This window comes from Triticum aestivum, chromosome 5A (assembly GCF_018294505.1).
Source record: "Triticum aestivum cultivar Chinese Spring chromosome 5A, IWGSC CS RefSeq v2.1, whole genome shotgun sequence".
NCBI classification, from domain to species: Eukaryota; Viridiplantae; Streptophyta; class Magnoliopsida; order Poales; family Poaceae; genus Triticum; species Triticum aestivum.
In genome coordinates, this window is record NC_057806.1 from 682,786,276 (window position 1) to 682,795,285 (window position 9,010).

The following is a 9,010-nucleotide window of genomic DNA, read 5'->3' on the forward strand; positions in this document are numbered from 1 at the left end:
TTAATTTGATGAGAGCATGGATAGGGAAAGGTAAGAAAAGTTTTGATTTAGCTAAGAATTGATTGAGTTAATGCAGGAAGTGGTTTTGTGAAAGTATCGATTTATGTTGTTTTTATTAAAAAAAATCGCGTCATCGGTCGGGGTTACCGAAAATCAACAAAAATCAAAAAGGAAGCGGAGCAAAGTCCTAGAATTTTCTGGCTTGGCACGTGACGGTGACACGAGAGATGCAGCAAGGAGGGCGTGGGGCCGTTTCAGATCCGATCGCGCCATGGGACATGCAGTCTGCCCTGAACGGCATCCTTATCCTGACGTAATTTAACCACTTTCGGCAGATATTTCTGGACATGCATGCAGCTTGGTTTGGTGGTTCGTCAACCTCATGGAGGACCCCGTCCCGTCCCTCTCTCTCATATTCGCCCGCTCCCCTCACCATCCACTCCAATCATCGAGAGACGTACGCCAGCGAGCGAGCGGCAACCGGAGGAGGAGGCGAGCGATGGCGCGGCGCGGGCCGGTCGAGCTGCGGCGGATCGAGGACCGGACGAGCCGGCAGGTGCGCTTCTCCAAGCGCCGCTCGGGCCTCTTCAAGAAGGCCTTCGAGCTCGGCCTCCTCTGCGACGCCGAGGTCGCGCTGCTCGTCTTCTCCCCCGCCGGCAGGCTCTACGAGTACGCCTCCTCCAGGTATATGCAGGGTGTGCTTTGTGTATTTATTTACCTATATATATCCGCTCCAATAATCGTTATATATATGGACAATTGCCTATAACAAATTTGTTGCTATATCGGTACTAAACCAGCGGCAATTAATATGGATCGAAGGGAGTATTATTTTCTCACTGTACCTTGATAGAACTGTGTTTGAAATTGCCAGCCAAGCCTGCCTAAAGCTTTGAACGTACAGTTTCCAAACGTTAACGGTATCCATTTGTTTTCAGCATAGAAGATACATACGACCGCTATCAGGCATTTGGAGGAGCCGGAAAGAACCTGAATGAAGGCGGTGCAAGTACCAACAATGTAAATTAATCTCTCTAGCTTTTCTTAGTGCATAGCTTAGAGCTAGTTTAGGAGTGGAACATTTAGCTGCCAAGTATAATACTGTGGATTTAATCGGGTCTATATATATATATATATATATATGAATTTACTATGGAAATGCACTATACGCAACGCATTATGAAGTGTCTCATGGATTATGTTGACTATGCACCAAGATGACCAGCAAAATGAATGCAAATATGATATTTTTTAGTGTAGCTACTAGCTTATCTGAACAAGTCATCTTTATTTTCTATAATCCAGGTCTAGGTCGTAACTGCAGCATTCAGTATCTAGGATAGCCAAAATTTTATAATTATTTATGTACTCTTTCTAAGCGAGATTGCCTATATATATCCAAATATCTCTGACATGATATGTTGGTTCTGAACCAGGATAAAGATCCTTCCAATATACAGTCAAGACTTAAGGAGATTGCTTCCTGGTAGCCCTCGAGGCCTTTCACAGTACCTTCTACTAGTATGTTATTTACTCTGTTTAGCCCAATGCTGATTATATGCAATCTTGAAGGTCTCTTCAAAACAATGCGGATGACTCAGATGCTAATGAGCTAGAGAAACTGGAGAAACTACTCACTGATGCTTTGGAGAATACAAAATCCAAGAAGGTACACCTAAATGGCTCTGTTGATATTTCTAATCGACTTTTTGTAGCCAAGAATCAAGTTTCTGGTTCCTGTAATCCTGTTGCACCCTTGAGCCATCAGGAAAATGGCTCTGTTTTCGGCCATTTCAACTAATTCAACAGCTCATGGCTTTAGCATGATCTTAGTTCGCTCTCGATGATCTAACTAGACATAAGCAATCACTGGTTCCTTAACAAAAAAATCTCCTACCTAATGGTGTAAGGTAAGTATTTTTCATTTCGATTGGCTATTCTTAAGCACTAGAGGTAGTTCAATGATGTAGTTACATCTTGACTCTTGAGATAATGGTCCTGAATGTGTTAGTTCCTATATCTTGGTAAATGATAGGTAAAATAGATAGGATGAAAAACTCATTGGCTACTTCACAGTGCATGTAGCTGTCTTTGATATTTCACAACGGCTAGTACATTTTCTAAATTCAGCATTAAGCTAGATGTGCTACTCTGGTACAAAGTATAATCCTTGATTGTGTAGAACTACACTTCGATGAACTATCCAGTGATGTGAAGATAGCCGAAGTCAACAGATGTTCTGGCTACACAAGACTCGGTGACAAGTGGGTCGCATTGTCATTTTTCTGAGAATTGTGTAACCCATTCCATAGCAATAGTAAAACCTGTTTGCATTGCAGGCTTAGTACTGCAATGGCAGACAAAATGGAGACATCAGAATGGATCCTGTCAGTTACATGCAAACAGGAAATTAAGTTTTGGAAGAGAACTTGGCATGAGAGTTCAATCAATAGAAAGGCTATTCACAAGGCTTTTTGCTGTGCAAAGCAGGACAGGATACTACTGTATCCTCTGAATCCATGCACAAAGACTTGATAACAAGCTTTGGTTTGCTGTCGCTGGAGTGCAGATGTTGGCGCAACGAAACAGAGGCGCGAGGGGCGGGAACTCCATCAGTCCTAGGGAACAAGAGGAAGGAAGGAGCTGAGTAGTCTATATGTGTAATGCATGTATTTGCTGATGCCACACTGCTGCCTTGCCTTGTGCTTTTCCTATCAGTCTGTTGTCAGTCTTCACTGCTGCTAGTGTCATACGCAGCTGCGTGAAAAATAAGTTTACGTGGATGTGCACTTTATATAAACTAGGTCATGATTACCCCGCACGTTGCTGCGGGAAATTAAAAGATTATTTTTGGATGTATTATATTTATGCATGAACAAAATGACTTAAATCGAAAGCTTTATTTTCAAAATTAATTATGTGTGAACAAAGAGTATGCATGTACGTTGGACCATTGGAGTTGCAACAATTAAATTGAGGTTTCGGCAAAAAAAAAACAATTAAATTGGGGTATGCATGTGCTACACAATGGTGTTAGTGGATGCTGTTGTGGACATTTGGTGATGTGGAGGGTGGAGGGCTGCATGTTGAGAGAATTAGAGTTAATGTGGATCAACTATTTAGGTATATATATAGGATAACCTGACGTAGATGTTGTTACCCTCTTAGGCTGGTTTTTTATTCCATTCCACATTGCTGATTTGGGATTTCTGTGTCGCTTGTTTATATGAGGCATGACGCAAAAGAAGCAGGATAAGCAGAACATGTTGCTGTATTGAGCGATTCGTCGTCGGTTCGGTGGTTCGTGCATGTGTTGCCTGCAAAGTCAAGATTGCTGGCCAACAAGGATCGCAGCGTACGTATCATAGATTGTTCTCAACTATGGTAGAGAGCCTAGGGTGCAAATCAAGGAACAAGGGTGTGATATTTTGACTGGAACTAGCAGAAGAAGCTCTGCTTTTGCATATAAGAAGAGGGTAATTTTACAAGTTACAGGAATGTGACCAGGCCATGGAAAAAAAGAAAAGAAAATAAAGAAAGAAACACTCGTGCTAACACGCCCACACTTTTACTAATGGACCGTCGGATCCGAGCTCAAGTCCCCTTGACCCAGATTTGGGTGCTTCGAGTTGTGAAAACTTGAGTCTCAAATATTTCCCTGAAATCTTGAAATTATTATTCAAACCTTGAAATAGAAGAATTTTTTTATTCACTATCATGTAAGGAACTACCCCATTTTATTTTCTCATTACAGCTCTTTGTGGTGTGATATAGCACGTCCTAACAATCTTCAACTAATTTTATCCATGCTCCATGAAAGAATGTAAATAAAAGCTGAAGAAGGAGCAGTAGCATATTTCCAATATATGAGTAGCATTTTTGTCACAAAATGCTAAGATAAATTGGTCCTCACACTCCCCAGTCAAACTGGCAGTAACTGTGTCCCTTGATGCGCCATTGTGTCCAATAGTGAAAAATGAAAAAATGACTAATTCAAGCATTTTCAAGTGCACGGCACGGGACAGTCATTTGCAGAGTGGCCATGTCTCCAGACATCGCAATCCGCTACAAAACCTGTAAACAATACCGCGACGAACTGTCACAGCAGCAACCTCTTTGCCATAATGCAGCCTTGCGACTGTATTTCGATCATTTGACGACCATAGCACTGCTTCATGAAGCTCCCCTTCCTTCCAGCGGATGTCGACGGTCACATCACCGCGGGCCTTCAGCCCTTTGACGCTGCCCGTGGGCCACCTATCTCTCGGCAGAGCGGGGAGCAAATAAAGGTCACTCTGTGTGCTCTGGATCAACATCTCAGCAAGGGCAGCTGCAAATCTGTCAGAACAGAAAGAGCGGGATCAGAAATGCTTCTTTAGTTTCTGAAGACTCAGATGCCATGGTGAGGAGTTGGGAGGTCGATGTACCCGAAGTTTGCGTCTATTTGGAATGGCGGGTGTGCTGTCCACAGATTGGTATAGAGTCCTCCTTCAAACTCAACCTTACCACCGGGAGGAACCAAGGTGATCAGCTTTAAAACCATTCTGTATGCATTTTCACTGTTCAGAAGACGCGCCCACAAAGCCATTTTCCATGTAGTTGACCATCCGGGGCCATCTTCACCTGTCAGCAAGAGGGAGAGATGAGATAAATTAGATAAAATGTGTCAATAGTAGTCCAATGTGTCCAGCTTTTGAGTTGAGCTAACCTCTTTTGTAAAGGCTATTGGCAACAGCTTCACAAACATCAGGGTCATTATCCATGGCTATAGTATGTCCAGGGTAAAGTCCAAAGAGATGCGACAGGTGCCTATGTTGGACTTCTGGGTCCTTAAAATCTAGTGCCTGCATTAACATGTATGACACAAATCATTCTACAACACATAATACGTTACAAAAGAGGGGGGGGGGGGGGGGGGAGGCAGCTTAGTATTTTGAGCACCTACCCACTCCATGACAGTACGATCTCTTGCAATTTGTATGGGAGGAAGTCTTGGGAGCGCTTTCTTGATTCTCTCAACCAAATCAATATCAGCTTTTCCCAAAAGCTACATAATTGACCGGTTACAGTACATACATGTGTCATTACCCCAAGGTGCTCAAATTAGTTACCATAAGTGATTGTCGCTTAATTACCTCCGCAGATGCAAGGACTGCAAGGAAAACCTCCCGGATGATTGAGATGTCCATTGTTGTCGAGTAACTCACGCTTGCTGGTTTACCATCAGGAGCTATGAAAGCATGCTCCGGAGAAGTTGAGGGATTGGTTTCCAGATAACCTCCAGGTCCTTCAATCAACCAGTCGACCAGAAAGTTGGCACAGCCTTCCAGCAGTGGATATGCTGTGTTTTCCAAAAAGTCCTGAAAAATATCTTACAAGACAGTAAATATTTCACACCTTCGAACCACCAAATAACTATTTTTCCTAAGTAGTTTGAGGATTATTGTTCTAATTTTGTATGTCTGACAAGGATTGCAAATACTCGGATCTGTTTTTCTTAAAGTTTGGGGCACAATAACATCACTGGAGAGTGAACTAAAATAAGAGAGTAGTACAACGATTTGGTGCCTACTTTGTCCATTGAAAACTGGTAGTGCTCCCATAGGTGTGTGCAAAGCCAGGCTCCTCCCATGGGCCACACAGCATGCTTTGGATTCTTAAGGAACGCCGATGATTTTGCCCATATATCCGACACATGATGTGTTACCCATCCACCTGCTTGGTAATTGACCTGCCACAGTCACATAGTTCCCCGCAGTAAGTAAGCCAAAGGAAACAGGCTTCTGAAATTTAACTTCAATATTTCTACGAAATGGAATAAATGGTACTGATTGTTTGAACGGAACTGTACTACCAGATTTTACTGCAGCATGGTCCAAAGTACCAAGAAAAGAATAACATGAAGATATTGCAGTATGACATATACATCTAGACTAACTTAACACTTTGTGCACAGTCACTTCTCTTTCCTTTCATGACTGAGGCACAAGTTGCAATAACTGTCAATATGTTAAAATGTTTCATCAGCTCCAATCCTGGGTAATCAGAGCCAGAACTTACTTTTGCTGTTTTAATCCCGTTAACCGCAAGTGATCCTAGAAAATCAAACAATGGTTCTTGGCATTCGCTAAGGTTGCAAGGAAGTGCTGGCCAGTAATTCATCTGTAGATTTATGTTCAGATGAGGAGCTGCACTGAAAATAAAAGCAGGCAAAGTGTTCAACATATTGAGCTAATATGGAACCTTGAAATTAAAGATGAACTTGAGTAGTCCCAAATTGAAATTGATCTATCAAATAAAGAAAGCGTCCAAATGTTATTTACTTTTATTTATACATGTAGTACACACAGTTACTTATATGAGGTGAGTACTAGCTAAATCAATAAAAAACAGGCCAAAACAGCATATAAAATTATAAATACTACAGTACCACTTGTAAGTCAATAACCAGCTAGTTACTTCAAATATTTTAAATACATATATAGAGATTTTTTTTGAAAAGAATCCATATATAGAGATCAAACTGTAATAATTATATCTAGAGATTGTGCACTACAGGATTCATGGAAATAACATCATAAATTCGAGTAAGTACTACCAACAATACAATACTACAGTGCCACTTGTAAAGTCAGTAACCAGCCTGTTGCTGCAGATATTTGTAATCCATATATAGAGATGAACTGTACTAATTAGACCTAGAGATTGTGTACTACTACATGATTTATCAAAATTACATCTAAATTTGAGTAAGTACTTCCAACAATACAATACTATATTCATATAGTACACAGTACGCACCCTGCAGGGACTACATTAATACTTCTTACTTAGCATATAACCAACTGAAAATGATTAGAAAACTGAGATCAACAAATGGAAGTATGAGGCAAAAGAATAATAATTATATCTAGAGAAGAAAGCTCTTACTCCCACTCAGGTGCAATATCTTGGCTCCAGATTCCTTGCAGATTAGAAACCTGAGTTCCAGGCCGAGAACAGGAAATGAGGAGATAGCGACCATACTGAAATAAGAGTTCAACCAGAGAAGGATCCTCATCAGTACTGAAACTCTTCACTCTATCTGCTGATGTTCTGATGTCTTCAGCAACTTCTTCTGGTCTATCTTTCTGAATCACCGAAGAGCATGCGTCATTCAATCCTCGTGAAAGTTGCAACGTCACACGGTTAAAAAGGCTCTGATAATCATCCAAATGGGCGGCTTTAAGCTGATCAAATGTGAGGTTCCTGCTGTAATTCAGCGTACTGAGAGCTAGAGACGTGGGGTCTAGTTTAGAGTCTGCAGGATTAACAAGTGGCCTGTCGAATGAGGATGCTGCTGCAACTATGAAAACAACCCAATCTGCACTGTCAAGCTTCAACTTTTGGTCATTCTGCACTATAACTTTTGCCGCGCCCCCACCCATCTGCAAACCCAGAGCAGCTGTAAACCTAATGCCAGTTGCATTATCGCCACCGTTTTCTCTCATTGCAGGCCTCTGACCTGGACATATGCCTTCCATGATCATCCCGTTTTCATTGGTTACAGTGACGCTGTGGTTTAACTGACTGCTTAAGGACAGTGTGCAGGAGACATGGCCTGGTGTGCTTGCTGAGAACCTGGTGACGATGACTTGATGTGGATTCGAGCAGAAGTGCTCCCTTGTGTACTGCACTCCCCCGATGACATATGTGACCAGAGCAGTCGCCGTATGTAGATCAAGCTCTCTTTTGTAAGAATCATACACCTCATCCGAGGTGCTGAACTCGATATTTAAGTCACCAAGAGGTTGGTATACCTTCAGAAAAAGAATCAATGCATCAATAAAGAAGTATAAATCTGACTATCTGAGTATGTATCATGAGCAATATCATCAGTTTCATACAGTAGTTCAGATGCATTGGAATACTGTATTTAGCAAGCAAAGAATTGTATACATATTTAAAAAGGCAAAACTGAATGCAACATACCTCAGACTGTCCACCAAAAAGGCCCTTGGCTGAAGCCGTGGCGTCGGCGAACCTTCCTTGGTCGACCAATTGCCTCACCTCTGCAAGTACACCCGGCCCCTTTGGGTCGGTGTAGTTCCCTGGCACGCCGGTCCATAGTGTATCATCTGGCAGGAGAAAGATTGGAGCACATCATTTCTGTCCGCCATCTTTAAAACATCAAATCATGGCATAGCCGAACTGAACTTTACGATGTTAAGGCGAGGGGGTTATGCGAGGACACTGCACACCGCACAGCACTCGGTGCATTTTGTCGAACACCTGGCGGGCGTCCAGGCGGGGGCGGGGGCAATATACCAAAGGTAAATCTAATTCATGCATTTCACACTCAGTTTGCTATCTTGAGAAAACAAGACACCCTTGATCTACAATTCTGAACTCAGTTTCATGAAGCAGGTGGGTTAGAGAATCACGGACGGTTAAGCTGGAGCTTGTCGGAGGAGACCCCGCCCCAAACCATGGCGCCGAGGCTGCCGTTGCCGATCGGCGCCGCGTCCGTGAAGTACTCGGCCGGCGACGAGAACACCACCTTGAGTGGCCGCTCCTCCTCCTCCTCAGCCGTCCATGGACGCCACGATTCCTCCTCCGCCGGCCGGCGCACCCAGACCCAGCCGTCGGGACCGTCCATGGCCATGGGCAGTAGAAGATGAGTGCTGGAGGATCGGAAGATAGAAATGGTTTGGTGCTCTGCTCGGAGGGAGCTTCCATTCTATTCTATTCTCTTGGTTGTTTGGCGCCAAGGGAGAGGACAACAACAAGCCGGCGTGCATGCAGGCCGGCCTCCGCCTCCGTGTTGGCCTTTTGCAAGCCAAATATCTGCTTCATTTTACTGCAATTGTTTTCTTCCGCTCAAAATAAAATAAAATACATGAGTGTTTATATCTGAAAATACATGAGCCTAAAATTAAAAAAAAAATACATGAGTGTTTCTGTCTTCAATCAGATATATAAAATTTGTATTGAAAGGATACATCAAAATTATTAGGCCTAGCCCGTTTAA

At 42.7% G+C, this 9,010-nt stretch overlaps 2 protein-coding genes across 5 annotated transcripts; one reads left to right on the plus strand and one right to left on the minus strand.

Moving 5' to 3' along the window:
• Positions 1-356: 356 nt before the first annotated feature.
• On the plus strand, positions 357-2,855 carry LOC123105975 (MADS-box transcription factor 51). 4 transcript variants are annotated; one of them, XM_044528157.1, is made up of 6 exons: positions 357-684; positions 939-1,020; positions 1,437-1,486; positions 1,573-1,669; positions 2,183-2,264; positions 2,340-2,855. In XM_044528157.1, the coding sequence occupies exons 1-5, from the start codon at positions 383-385 to the stop codon at positions 2,213-2,215; spliced, it is 564 nt and encodes a 187-aa protein (XP_044384092.1). In that variant the 5' UTR covers positions 357-382; the 3' UTR covers positions 2,216-2,264; positions 2,340-2,855. The 4 variants fall into 4 exon arrangements, 3 of the variants coding, with proteins under 3 accessions (XP_044384092.1, XP_044384091.1, XP_044384090.1); XR_006451120.1 differs by having other exon boundaries at positions 1,573-2,264; XM_044528156.1 differs by lacking the exon at positions 2,183-2,264 and having other exon boundaries at positions 2,570-2,855.
• Positions 2,856-3,842: 987 nt separating this feature from the next.
• Positions 3,843-8,717, minus strand: LOC123105974 (alpha-L-fucosidase 2). Its single transcript, XM_044528154.1, has 10 exons — positions 8,428-8,717; positions 7,972-8,117; positions 6,931-7,799; positions 6,061-6,193; positions 5,573-5,731; positions 5,136-5,360; positions 4,946-5,047; positions 4,709-4,844; positions 4,428-4,623; positions 3,843-4,338 (listed from the first exon to the last, which is right to left on the minus strand). The coding sequence occupies exons 1-10, from the start codon at positions 8,642-8,644 to the stop codon at positions 4,026-4,028; spliced, it is 2,496 nt and encodes an 831-aa protein (XP_044384089.1). The 5' UTR covers positions 8,645-8,717; the 3' UTR covers positions 3,843-4,025.
• Between the last annotated feature and the right edge of the window lie 293 nt (positions 8,718-9,010).

What these genes read in the sequence shown, in the direction of transcription:
- LOC123105975 (XM_044528155.1), top strand. Translation starts at nt 383, where the DNA reads ATGGAGGACCCCGTCCCGTCCCTCTCTCTCATATTCGCCCGCTCCCCT. An exon ending in TACGAGTACGCCTCCTCCAG is followed by an intron (nt 685 to 938) that starts GTATATGCAGGG and finishes ATTTGTTTTCAG; the next exon opens with CATAGAAGATACATACGACC. An exon ending in CTTAAGGAGATTGCTTCCTG is followed by an intron (nt 1,487 to 1,572) that starts GTAGCCCTCGAG and finishes GCAATCTTGAAG; the next exon opens with GTCTCTTCAAAACAATGCGG.
- LOC123105974 (XM_044528154.1), bottom strand. Translation starts at nt 8,644, where the DNA reads ATGGCCATGGACGGTCCCGACGGCTGGGTCTGGGTGCGCCGGCCGGCG. An exon ending in TTTTTGGTGGACAGTCTGAG is followed by an intron (nt 7,800 to 7,971) that starts GTATGTTGCATT and finishes CTTTTTCTGAAG; the next exon opens with GTATACCAACCTCTTGGTGA. An exon ending in GATATTGCACCTGAGTGGGA is followed by an intron (nt 6,194 to 6,930) that starts GTAAGAGCTTTC and finishes TTTTATTTTCAG; the next exon opens with TGCAGCTCCTCATCTGAACA.